General features: G+C 41.1%; 2 protein-coding genes across 2 annotated transcripts; one reads left to right on the top strand and one right to left on the bottom strand.

Moving 5' to 3' along the window:
* The first annotated feature begins 122 nt into the window (after positions 1-122).
* LOC308407422 (transmembrane prolyl 4-hydroxylase-like) lies at positions 123-13,278 on the top strand. Its single transcript, XM_080899055.1, has 9 exons — positions 123-859; positions 1,127-1,208; positions 4,827-5,023; positions 5,177-5,267; positions 6,194-6,356; positions 6,470-6,655; positions 6,960-7,050; positions 7,204-7,327; positions 11,838-13,278. The coding sequence occupies exons 1-9, from the start codon at positions 491-493 to the stop codon at positions 12,044-12,046; spliced, it is 1,512 nt and encodes a 503-aa protein (XP_080755181.1). The 5' UTR covers positions 123-490; the 3' UTR covers positions 12,047-13,278.
* LOC308407423 (secreted frizzled-related protein 5) lies at positions 1,240-4,819 on the bottom strand. The gene is made up of 4 exons (XM_080899056.1): positions 2,802-4,819; positions 2,127-2,302; positions 1,958-2,044; positions 1,240-1,851 (listed from the first exon to the last, which is right to left on the bottom strand). The coding sequence occupies exons 1-4, from the start codon at positions 3,326-3,328 to the stop codon at positions 1,532-1,534; spliced, it is 1,110 nt and encodes a 369-aa protein (XP_080755182.1). The 5' UTR covers positions 3,329-4,819; the 3' UTR covers positions 1,240-1,531.
* Positions 13,279-13,377: the final 99 nt, after the last annotated feature.

Genomic DNA, 13,377 nt, shown 5'->3' with positions numbered 1-13,377 from the left:
AAATCATTTAAAACGAATAATTAAATACAAGCTCTTTTTGTTCGGCTGTGCGCCATTAGAGGCCGCTATGGATTTACCAAGACTTCCGAAACGACGACCTGCTCCATCGTGACTCTTTGGCTTGTCCGTCCTGTTGTTAGGCAGGTTGTCAGGGGCAGCGCATCTGTTAGCTAAAGGGGGATTAGGTTTACGTCAGTTAATGATGAATTATATATTAAACAAAGTACACGGCTGTGGGCATACCTGCTTTTTTGCGCGAAGCTGTCTGACTTCTTTGACTGAAAGCGGCAGAGACGACAAGGTTTATTTTTCTCGAAACGGTCAGAGGTTTTCCGCCGAGTTTGCTACATAGGTAGCTAGCTAGTTGAGGTTTACTAACGTCGAGCCATCTGACAAACCAAACCTTTTGACTTTTGCTATAACTTTACCCAATAGTTATCCATATTTATATCCAGCTTTCAGTTGGTGCAATAATAATTATAATAACAACATGGAAGCCGCTCAGGAATATCTAAAAGAGCAGAACGAATTTGACGACAATGACGAACCTTCATCTTTACCTTTCAATTCCCCGTTTCGCTCCACTCGTCTACACATCCAGAGGAGTAATGTCTGCTCTCGGGCTTATTTCGTCGTGGTCATGGTCTTCTTTCATGTTTACATCCTAAATGTTATCGCCCTGCTGCTCTACGTGCACTACAACAACGGGCCTGGGGATCTTGTGAGTGGAGACGGAGGGTCCTCAGCTGCTGACAGCGATAATGGGAAGAGTCTACCCCATCCTGCCCCGTCCTCCAGAGAGCTGCATGTGGAGGATTACAGTCAAAGCTTCAGTCTCCCTCGCATTGAGGGAATACGGGTAAGAAACGGGGACTGTATCGGTATGATAGTTTGACATTTCGACTCAAAGGTTATTGCTCCCATATACATTACTTCCTGTAAAGTTAAGTCAGCATTTCTTTCTAGTTAAAACAGTTTCATCTACATTTGACCAACCTGAAGTATTTAAACATGTAAAGTAATTGGTGTGACATGGAAGTGCTATAGCAAAAACCATTGTATGTGTTAGCCATTGTATACTTGGCCAATAAAGCTGATTCTGATTATGTGTTTTGTGCGTCTGCAGGTTGGACATGTTCAGAGGGTGTCTCTTGTCCCAGACAAAACACATGAAATGAAGACGCTTAGTCTGAAACCATTGCTGTTTGGTAAGCCTTGCAAATAAAGACCAGGTATAAAGAAACTTAAAAAAAACTCTCTAAATTTTCTATTTAACATCTTTTATTTCTTTGAACTACTCTGCCTGACTGGCACGGTGCTGATATTGATTGAGCACTGTAGTTGTGACCATCTTACTGTCTGGTAACTTTTCCTCAACCAATAGTTTGGATATGATTTGGAAAAAAGCCCAACAAAACAACAAATGAAACAAGAAAAGGTTTATTTACAGGCTTATGATTAAACATTATCCCCTAACCACAGCTGTTTAGTGCTTGTTTCAGTTCGACTTTTTCTACCTAAACATATAATCCTAGTTTCTGCATCGATATTGTTTCCACTTGCGTGCAGCTGCCGTCAGGTTCTTGTCTTGTTTCTGCCAGGTGAAAGCTTTGTTGACCACCAGGCGCTCCCCGTGCACTGTTCCTGTCACAAGAAAGGTGCCGCCTCGTGGGTGTTGGCGTGTCATGTTCCTCACGCAGGTGGCATCTCTTTCCAGCCACAGCTCGATGCGCGAGCGCAGCTGACCACCTAGCAAGGGTCCCTGCTTCAGGACGTCCAGTTTACTAGCCAGTGAGAACAGAGATAGACTGACTGGGCTGTATTTGAGCCTTGTCAGTCGTAGTTTCACGACTGGGAAGATGGCAGATAAGCACAAGTCCTTAGTCACATTTACTGTTTATCAAACCTTACATGTGTGTGATAATTATAAAATCAAAAAATATTTATTGAAACTCACCAAAATCACTCCTACAAAAAGTCTCAAGTAAATCATTTGATGAGGAGGCCTCTTCCAGCTCACAGTCCCGACAGCTCGCCTGTGGTGCTGAAATAGTTAAACCACTAATTGAATCACTTGTTGAGTAAAGTCAGCGTCAGCAGGTGTGTCTGCGTAGCCAGTTTCTCACCTCTACGCCCTGCTGTGTCAGCGGTGGTGTTAGTGATGGACGAGATACACATGAGATGGTCCGCGGGATACTGGTCGCACCGCAGAATTTCGGGCCATGGGTAGCCATAGCAACTCATGATCGGTGCACAGCTGTCCTGTACGGATTCACACAAGCTTCTGCAGGGTGAGATAAATCTGATGAAGAAGAGATGGAGAGGGAAGATGGGCAGCAATTAGTAGATGATGGGTTGAAATCAATACCACAGTGCTGGACAACACAACACTTGATTAAAAGAGATTTGGTCCTTGTTTTTTTGTTCCTCACACCTAGACTGCACACAGACTGCTAATGTGATAAAGAGGAGATTTAGGGTTTTTCTGGTGGCCTGGATTCTCTGTGAAATCAGGGCTTTCCCGCTGAGACTGCTGCACAGTTTGCATAGTTGTCAAAAGCGTTATCCCTTGATGACTGTGCTCCTAAACAACATTTTCATTAACCTAGCATTTTGGAATTTTTTTTCTGTTAATAAGTCTGTAGCTACTTGTGGTTATCTTGTGCTTTCAGCAATTATGACTCCTCCAGTATTACACTATCCACTCCATTTCTAAACAAAAACATGGGATATAACGGTTCCTATAAAAAGTCAGATTAATATGAAAAAAATTCTAGTACAAAAGATACATAACAACTTACCTGTCAAGACAGATGGGAGCAAAGAGAGAGCAGAGGAAGATGCGGGCATCAGGGTGGCACTCTCTGGCAAGGAGTGGCAACCAGCTGGCGCTCTGCTGCACAGCCTCAGCAGGAGTCTCGTGGCCCAGCAGGTTGGGCATCCTCATGGTGTTATAGCCAATATTTTGGCACAGGGCCATGCCTGATGGGATAGAGACACAGCGAGAGGAGCTGCTGGGTTCCCATAGTTCGTCTTCGCTGATAGAAAGTGTGGACTTGAAGTTACTAATACCAGGCTCTCCTAGAACTTCGCTATCCCCTCCTGGAAAAACTCTTGGTTTAGAAACACTGGTATCTCCAAATCCAGTTTCACTGTTGTCCACAATACTTGCCCTGTGTCCCTTGTTCTTTACCCCAGATCCAACCTTACCCTCTGTCCTCACTTGTTCCTCCATCCCTGTACTTACTCTCCCGGGACTCACCGCTAACAGATTAATAGGCCCAGCAAGCAGAAGGATGAATAGCAGGGAGGATGAATGGGAGGACATTCTGGATATTTAATGAGGACAGAGCTCTTCTGCTCAGAAGGCAAAAAGTAGAAGAAATCCTCAAGTGTCTCTTTTGAGTAATCGATGATCGCTGTGTGAAAGTGATGGAGAGGATGGCCAAATAGGTGTATTTATAGTGGGTGGTGAGCAGATCTGCACAGGAAGGGGGTAAGGGGTGGTGTAGAGAATTAGGAAAAGGAGAAGAGTGCATATTAAAAGAGAAACATGGATGCACTTACATGGATCAGCAGATATAAATGTGTATTGTAGAGCCAGGTTAATCATTTGGCATTTGCATACATTAAGGCAGATGCAGACCCTGATAGTAGTGAAACTCGTCACTTCTTTCCAACCCACATTTTCGGTCAACCCACACTTAACTACCTTGTTTCCCTCTGTTGTCTTTGTTTATGCATTATTTATGCATCTTTTTTTTAAATTATAAATACTTCTTTCTCATTAGAAACCGATATTGTTCTTAATAGTAAAGAGATTGTTACTGCCCACAGGAGGGGGTAACTTTCCACAAAGAAATGTTCAAGAGAAGTTCATCAGATATTATTCTGAAACGAGAGAACATCTGAGACCCATGTGCAGATAGTAAAGTGCATGCTTTTGCATTTTGTTTAAACATTTGCGCAGGATGCAAATAAAATTGGCGTTGTCCTGCTGTGCAGCCGTGGCCTGATTCCTGTTCAGACAAGCAGGTCACTTCCTTTCCGGGGGAGAAAGAGAGACAGCGGTGGGAGGGAGAAGAGGAAGGCTCAGTCCCCCTTCATTCATATCAGTTGTCACAATTAATGAGGCTTGACTGGACTGGGGGTTAACCAAGGGTGCAGTGTAAAAGGCACGGGTGACAAACAAGGCCCCTACTGTACAAGCGCCAGACCTGCCGGAAGCCTTTTATTAGGATGGAAAATGACTGAAGGCATGGATGAATTATAGGAAATCACGTTTGTAATGTTTGCCTTTATATTGTATCTAATTTAAGAATACTTAGTTTTTTGTCGGTGTAACGTATTTTGGGGGAAAACACAGGTAGACTTGCTGAAAGAAATATTTAGGAGCCAAAGAGGAGAAGTAGGAACCTCCTTTTGTTGTTGAAAAACATCCATTTTAAATACTGTAAGGCAGTTTGTTGTTAAAGTTGGCATCACCCTAATGTAGAATGAACTCACACATCATTAGAGACATAAGATTCAAAGAGTCAAAATAAAAGGTGTAAAATAATATAAAAAATGAACTTAAAAAAGAGGAATATGTATGATTTATTCTAATTGTCTATATGGAAGTGAGGACTGGGGAGAAGCTTACATTATTCTCATTCTGTAAGCTGGGAAATTTTAGATTTCCCATAAAGTTTGTAATGGACAGTCACATGGCTTTGTGTATTAGATAATGTGAAATAAATTGGTATTTCATGCAGTATGGAGTCACATGTGCCAAAGGCTCCAATGGATCATAACATCTGCTACTACTGTCTTTATGTTCCTGTCAGAGATCCCTGGCTTCCTGTCTGAGGAGGAGTGCCGTGTGGTGGTGCAGCTGGCTCAGCTCAAGGGCTTAATGGACAGCCAGGCAACAGCATCCAGCCAGGAACAAGAGGAGTCAAACCAGCCCCTGCTTTCACTCAGCACAGAAGAGGTCTTCAGCCTATTGGACCTGAACCAAGATGGGCTGCTTCAGAAGCAGGAGGTGATGAGAGAGAAACATTATGCATCTGCAGTTGCAGGAGGAAAATTGATTTCCAGAAAAAGTCATTTTCTATGTAATGTAAAATTAGATGAACTGTCAGAACATGTTTTGCTTTCTGCTGAGATCAGAAAAACACTCTGGTCTTTCCTCTAGATTGTGAGTCATTCACATTCTCAAGATGGAACTTGGTTGAGTCCCGACAATCTACGGCAGATACTGACCGGTCTGGAATCCTGCCCAACAGGTCCGTGCTCATGTAGTTCAAACATGCATCTCTTCTGTCCTGAGTGACTCTATTTAGAAAAGCATAATTGGATGAAGATGTAACTAAAATTAATTTGGAAGATACTGTTTATAACCTAATCGATTCCTGTTTATTCCACCATGTTGTACCTTTGTTATTTGAAAAAAAAAAAATTTCAATTCTGATTGGGCTTTTCGAAACCTGTGTCCCTAAAATACTTAATGTCAAAACATGCTATTCTTTTTTTTTAGCTAGTCGCAATTGGTCTCCACCTGCTTTCAGCAAACTTGTCACATACTCAGTAAATAAGTGCAGGTCAAATTCAAGTGTGTAAATACTAGGCTAGTCTCCTTCAGTTGTGTGTGAGTGCTTCTGCAGTGGCTGTGTACTGGTAAGAATGGAGTTAACTGCTCACTGGTGGCTGTGATTGCGTGCGAGTCTGTGAGTGGCAAGGCAGGAAGAAGAGTGACACCCTTTTGACCTGATAGCATTGTGCCAGGCGTTCTACACGTCCCAGTCCGGATGTGCCTCGTCCCATCTCATTAAAAACCAATTATTCTCCAACCCCTTTTCTTAATTTTCCCCCGGATACCCTGTATCCCCCCATCTCCCTCCTCCACACTTTTTGGTTTACCAACCCACCCCCCTTCCCTGGCCATCTCTCCTCTGGCACCCTGGAGCTATTGTTGTGGCTGGGACACTGTCTCCCAGGGGAACTGATGGGGACCAGACAATCATTTTTGCTGAGAGTAAAAGCATATTTTTACAGATAGAGGCAAAAGGAATTGAAGAAAAGAAAGAATGGAGGCTGTTATAGTTTACCGTTTCCTCTAGTAGAATTCAAACATAAATCATACTGAAACTGAAATCATGACACTGCTTAACTGAAAGACTGGTTTCTTCTTACTTATGTGTATGTCTGGCAGGGATGCTGACATTGGGGGATTTTAGGCATGTTTATGATGTATCCCAGCATCCAGGACAAGAGAAAAGTGGGAAGCTTCATAGTCAGTTCAAACAAAGGAGCAAGCATACCTGGCTTTTCCAAGGCCCAGGATCTCACCGTGTGCTGCGCACACTCAGGAACAGGTCACTATCCACACACACGCGCGCTTTATTGTGGCGTTATTCATTCACACTCCTGTATCTGAAGTCTTACAATGTGTTATTGTTTTTTAAATTTTTCTTTTACTTTTACACAGAGTAACCAGTCTGACACGTCTGCTCTCTGCATTAGTTGAATTGAGCGAACCACTGCAGGTCATTCGCTATGAACATGGAGACTTTAGTAATTCACACTATGACAGCAGCCCTTCCAACTCAGAGACAACTTGTGCGCATACACGATTGGCAGGAAACACATCTGCTCTCACCGAGGTCCCTTGCCGGTATGCATCTCTTCTGTTGTAATATAATGTAACTTTTTTTTTTTTAGAAAGTACTTTTAAAATTCACTTTTATTAACTCATTCACTGCCAGCCATTGGCAGTGAATGAGTTAAACCCATTGACTCATTCACTGCAATTGACGGCTATAGACGTCAATGGCAGTGAATGAGTTAACAGGTTGTTGTCAGACACTTTAATTGTATTTGTGTAACAGAACAATGTCCCCTTTCATAGGGAGGAAACCCCTTTTTTTGCCCCATTTTTTGCATCTCCATTTATTGCTTCCTTTCTTATTTTATTCCAGGTATCTTACAGTTTTATTCTACCTCACCTCTGTAGAAGAAGGTGGTGAATCCACCTTTCCTGTGGCAGACAATCGCACCTATGAGGAGCAGGTGAGTGTCCCTTCATATTGTACCTTACTTTTTCCACTGTGTTTAAAACCTACATATGATAATTCAGAGAGATGATGAGCCATGGAAAGAAATCTGACACTTACTAGACTTATTAGACAAAAGCTGTTTACAGTTTTTTTTCTCATGTCCTAGGCACTTGTCCAGGATGGAGTTGATTTAACAGACACCCAGGAGACGTGTAGCAGAGGGAATCTGAGAATTAAACCTACTGCTGGGACAGTTCTCCTGTGGTACAACCATCTCTCTGATGGTAGAGGTAAGAATAGAAGATTTTAGCTATATTTATTGCACACACAAAGCCAGTAAGCAGTCCAGTATGCTAATTTTGTCTGTCTGCTATTTAATAGTTTTATTTCAGTCTTATTGAATTGTGACAAAATAATCTCTGTACATCTGAATGAGTGGCAGGAAAATTCTTTGTAAAGCACAAAAGCTCATTTACTACTGAATCATTTGAAGAACAGGATCACAAATCATTCAGTGTGACATTAGTATTCATGTAACCTCAGAGCTCGCCACATCCATGACACAAATAACTAGGTTTAAAAGCAGGGGTTCAGCAATGAAAACATCTCGATAACTTAACAACATATTGTATGATTAAAAAAAAGTCCTGGTGTCGCGAAATCGATCAATGTAGAGCAGTGTCACAAACCACAGAGGCCCCAGAAAAGTGCAATCAAACGTTGAGTTTATTAACAGCCAGGAGAAAACATCAACATATGTCTTCTGACCAAAATACGTGTTGTGGACACTTATAAAGCAGTGGGGTACACGCCCCCCCATGCCGTCAATGACAGATTAAAATAGGTTCCAGACCTTAGTCACAGTTAATCGTACATCTCTGTACATCTTTAATAGCTATAAACAGACATAGAACTTCTCATTTTGATAACACCTTCCATACAAGGTAATAATCTTAAGCCCTCAGGGTCTCTGAGGCTAATTCTTGACTCTGCTCATCTGTTACCAAGTAGAATAAAATGCAACAGGTTTGCAACAAGAAGCTGGAAACATTTGGGCCTCTGCTCAGGCCTATTCCTAGATTATATGTATTATATGTACTGTAAGCATGCATTGCAGTTATCCTTCTATGTTCTAGTTTCCCTCAGCATGGATCACCTGGACAGTCACGCCAGTGAAGCTTAAAACCCTTAATGAACTGAACATCAACTCAAAATAGGCACAGATAGGCAATGTGTATAAAATACTTCTAACCATACTTTTAATAAAGGTTAACATAACGGAAGGATCCTCAAATGGACATCTTCAATAAACAACTGTAATGCAGTATCAAGACTGTGAGAAATATTATTAGGTGAACTAATGCTGTAAAGAATGTTATTAATGCAGTTATAATGATGCAGATTATATGGCAGCAATAAAAGAATTTCTGTATCTCCACACTGGTAAAAGGAAAATGTGTCCTCTTTCAATTCTAAGGTTTTCCATATCAGTCCACAATCTTCAGTCAGGTAACTGCAACCTCAGATGAACATGATCACACGACATTTTACACAGTCATTATTTTTTAAAAGCACTAAGCCAAACAGCAGAGTCAGTGTATGAAAAACATATACCCCATGATTAAATGGCTTGTATAACCATCTTTAGAAGCAGTCACTTGAGGTCAGTGTTTTCTGTACGAGTCTGTGACTTCATATGTCTCTATGGAAGATATTTTGGCTCGTGCATCTTTACAGCTTTGCTTCATTTATTTGAGGTTTGCAGTTATCCATTCATGCACAGCCCTCTTGAGTTTCTGCCACAACATCTCAGTCAGGTTGAGGTCTGTTCTTTAACTGGGCCATAGCAGCACCTTTACTTATTTCTTTTTCAACCATTCTGTTGTTGATTTGCTGCGGTGTTGGGATCATTGGCCCTAATTTACTATCAGTGCTTATGAACAAACAGAAAAATCTGTAATTGATCAATAGTTTCGTACCTGAATTTGTTCTTTAGGAACAAATTTAGAAGTCCTTCTGGCCATGTGTATGAACAAATCACATCCTGGCTGCCTTGCCAATTAAAAAAATCTTTGAACTGAATGCTACTACTAAAAATAATGATAAAAATTGTTGCTTTTCAGTTAATATTTACGGTGTTAAAACTACCGTAAGTAATCAGAATACTCAAAATTGTTATGGAATCTGGATTCTTTTTCTTTCTTTTTTATTGCATTGAGTTTCTAACGTGTAGACAGTAGATTAGGCTATATGGACCTTGGCCTCCACCTGTTTTTCTTTTTTCGTGTCGTCTTGTTCATATCACTTTTGATCCCAAAGTTTGTTTGTTTTTGTTTTTTTACTTGAACCACGGTGTCTGTCTCGGGGCAAATCATATTCAGCACTCCTGTTATTTCAGCCTGAGTGTCGCTATTCATCTATTTATTTGAACAATTGTCACTCCTGTGGAAATACTTCAGAAACCTGTTCCTTTTCTGGTTTCCTCCTTGAACTTCAGACACTATTATAGAATGACTTTCTCCTTATTTTTACTCTACAAATGCAGGCTTCTCTCCTGCCATATCATCGTTTCCACTTTCTCTGCGTCACCTGGAGGGAAATGTGTTTCCTTATATAGAAAAATTGGGGCAGGGTAGTATGCAAATCAGTCGTCCTGTCCCCTTGGCAGAAAAACAGCCCCATAGCATGATGTTTCCACCCCCATGCTTCACAGTAGGTATGGTGTTCTTGGGATGCAACTCAGTATTCTTCTTCCTCCAAACACGACGAGTTGAGTTTATACCAAAAAGTTCTACTTTGGTTTCATCTGACCACATGACATTCTCCCAATCCTCTGCTGTATCATCCATGTGCTCTCTGGCAAACTTCAGACGGGCCTGGACCTGCACTGGCTTCAGCAGCGGAACACGTCTGGCACTGCGGGATTTGATTCCCTGCCGTTGTAGTGTGTTACTGATGGTGACCTTTGTTACTTTGGTCCCAGCTCTCTGCAGGTCATTCACCAGGTCCCCCCGTGTGGTTCTGGGATCTTTGCTCACCGTTCTCATGATCATTTTGACCCCACGGGATGAGATCTTGCGTGGAGCCCCAGATCGAGGGAGATTATCAGTGGTCTTGTATGTCTTCCATTTTCTGATGATTGCTCCCACAGTTGATTTTTTCACACCAAGCTGCTTGCCTATTGTAGATTCACTCTTCCCAGTCTGGTGCAGGTCTACAATACTTTTCCTGGTGTCCTTCGAAAGCTCTTTGGTCTTGGCCATGGCGGAGTTTGGAGTCTGACTGTTTGAGGCTGTGGACAGGTGTCTTTATACAGATGATGAGTTCAAACAGGTGCCATTCATACAGGTAACGAGTGGGGGACAGAAAAGCTTCTTACAGAAGACGTTACAGGTCTGTGAGAGCCAGAGATTTTCCTTGTTTGAGGTGACCAAATACTTATTTAGGGGCGACCGTGGCTCAGGGGGTTGGGAAGCGTATCTGTAACCGGAAGGTCGCCGGTTCGATCCCTGGGCTCTCTGTCCTGGTCGTTGTGTCCTTGGGCAAGACAATTTACCCTACCGCCTACTGGTGTTGCCAGAGGGGCCGATGGCGCGATATGGCAGCCTCGCTTCTGTCAGTCTGCCCCAGGGCAGCTGTGGCTACAACCGTAGCTTGTCTCCACCAGTGTGTGAATGTGAGAGTGAATGAATAGTGGCATTGTAAAGCGCTTTGGGTGCCTTGAAAAGCGCTATATAAATCCAATCCATTATTATTATTATTATTATTATTATTATTATTTTCCACCCTAATTTACGAATAAATTCTTTACAAATTCTACCATGTGGATTCATGGATTTTTTTTTTTCCACATTCTGTCTCTCACAGTTGAAGTGTACCTCTGGTGCAAATTACTGACCTCTGTCATCATTTTAAGTGGGGGAACTTGCACAATCGGTGGCTGACTAAATACTTATTTGCCCCACTGTATAACATAGAGGATCTCTCTTAAGAAACACTTCCAAACAAGCCACACTTATTCAATCTTTTTCTAATTGTACTGTCATGAACATTAGCATTTTACATGGTAGCTGAGGTCTGTAGAGTCTGAGATGTAGTTCATGGGGATTTTTGCGGTTTTTCTAATTACTGTGGAGTCTGACCTAAGGGTGAAATTGCTTTGATATCCGTTCCAAATGTTTTCCACTTGTGAATAATATTTTTTTAACTGCAGAACGATGGACTTTAAATTGTCTTGGAAATGGCTTCATAAGTCTTCCTGTCATTGCTGATGTCTTTCTTCTTTGGCATTTTGTTAACACACAGCTGAATTCTCCAGACCAGCAAACTGCCAAAACGTCTGCTTTTATAGAGTTTCTCACACTCGCTGATGAATGGTTAATCAACTGAATTTGTTCAGCAGCAATGGGCTGCTGCTGCTACTTATCATCTTAATTCCTATAGAAGTAGTAAGTGCACTGCATCTCATTTTGGCTTAACATTTATTAAAAATAACAAATAAATACTGACACGGTGTAATGTGTCATTCTTCACCTGAAGTTGTATTTACTTCATTTAATGACTTTTTAATGCCTTGATATGTGAAACCTTAGAATTGAAAGGGGGTGTACTTTATTTTTAACCTGATTATATTTAACTTGTGGTAAATGGTCAGCACAGTGCAGCAAACATCAAATCTGTAAATCATTCAGTTGTACGTCTAAATGTTTGTCACACTTGTTGTTGGTATTTTTCAAGACTCCAGTAACTGCTAAAACTTTTTTTTCTTCTTAAATGCTGCTTCTCTCCTGGCTTCCACAGGTTGGATGGGTGAGTTAGATGAGTATTCCCTTCACGGCGACTGTCCGGTCAGACGTGGAGTGAAGTGGGTGGCCAACAGCTGGATAAATGTGAACCCAGATTACCAGCAACAAGCCCGCTACCAGAGAGTAGTTGCTCAAAGGCATCAAGCTAAATCAGGCATGGATTATCAGTCTCTCTCACACAGCGACCTCCACCAGGATCTATAGCTGGCTGTTTTTATTGAGAAAAGTCATTCTAATTTTAAAATTAGGTCAGTTTTGCGTCATTGCAGCCAGTGAGTTCTGACAGATGTTTTTTTTGTTTGTTTATTTTAACATTGCCAGATGTTGTAGTCAGATTAAAAATTGCACAAAACAGCACCACATATCTCTGTCTTGCATGTTTAGTGAATTTTACTAGGGAGCTTAATTTGCAGTTATGGAGGCATATTTATATAGCACAGTTAACAAGTACAAATAAATGTAACAGAGGCAATGCCATTCTTTATGAAAATCAAGCCTTACAAATGTAGAGTAATAGATTATATATGGGGTCCATGTGTGAACAGGAAAAGATGCAGTTATGTTTATTAAGAGAGAAGTCTGCTTACCTCCCTTCCTTTTAGGCTTACTACGCTGCTCCTCCTCTTGCAGGTCTATGTCATTTATTGTTATGGAATTCAAGCCTTTTGTTACAAGCCATATTCATCACAGTATACATAAGTGAATGTGTTACCGAGGGAAATTCCTGTGAACTCTTGTATGTCTATTTTGTTCATCAGTTTTCCTTACAGTGAAAATGAGCTTTCGTCATGATGTGTCATTTAATAAGGTGATTGCAGGAATCTTGTATACTGTATAGAATGATCACTTGTCACACTGGCTGTACAAGGCCAGTCCTTCAGGAGTAATTTAAATTAGATTTTCTAGTATTTCAACTTGTGTGTTTTTATTCTCACAACTCAAAGCGTGTTTAATTGTCTGAGACTATTTATTTCAGTGTTATTTATTGTCACCGTCTGGTGATTTAAGTTAAATGAATGCATATTTATAAAAGTTTGATGTTGTGGTGGATCTGTGTTTTATTGTATTTGATATGTCATTAAATACAGTATACAAAACAGTGGTACAAAAATATTAGTGGTGTTGTGTAACTGCTCACATCATGTTATATAAAGAATCGCCACTAGATGTCGCCAACAACATGTACAGTTATGTCTGTGACTTGAATATGAGGTAGTTGTGATATACACGGGGAACTTGTCGGCAATAGTCCCTTTGGATGACCAGCTGATGACGTCAGCGCATATGCGTTACTGACGTTGGGTGATGGAGGTTTCACATTGTAGGCAGACAGGTGCTGTACGTGTCTCAGAAAACTCCAATCGAAACTAACTGAAAACCAACAAGCCTCTTATTAAAACGGCAGCAATCTTCAGTCTTCATTCAAAGTTGTCATGCATTAAAATTTTTGCTCGCATGAATTAAAGCTCATATTTCTAAATGTGAAAAATAAATTAAAAACAAATCTCTGAATCTATATTTATCTTTGGGGTGTA

The sequence above is a fragment of the Rhamphochromis sp. 'chilingali' genome (genome assembly GCF_963969265.1).
Source record: "Rhamphochromis sp. 'chilingali' genome assembly, chromosome: 12".
In the NCBI taxonomy this organism is placed as follows: Eukaryota; Metazoa; Chordata; class Actinopteri; order Cichliformes; family Cichlidae; genus Rhamphochromis; species Rhamphochromis sp. 'chilingali'.
The sequence above is the reverse complement of the archived record's forward strand: the minus strand, read 5'-3'. Positions and strand labels throughout refer to the sequence as shown.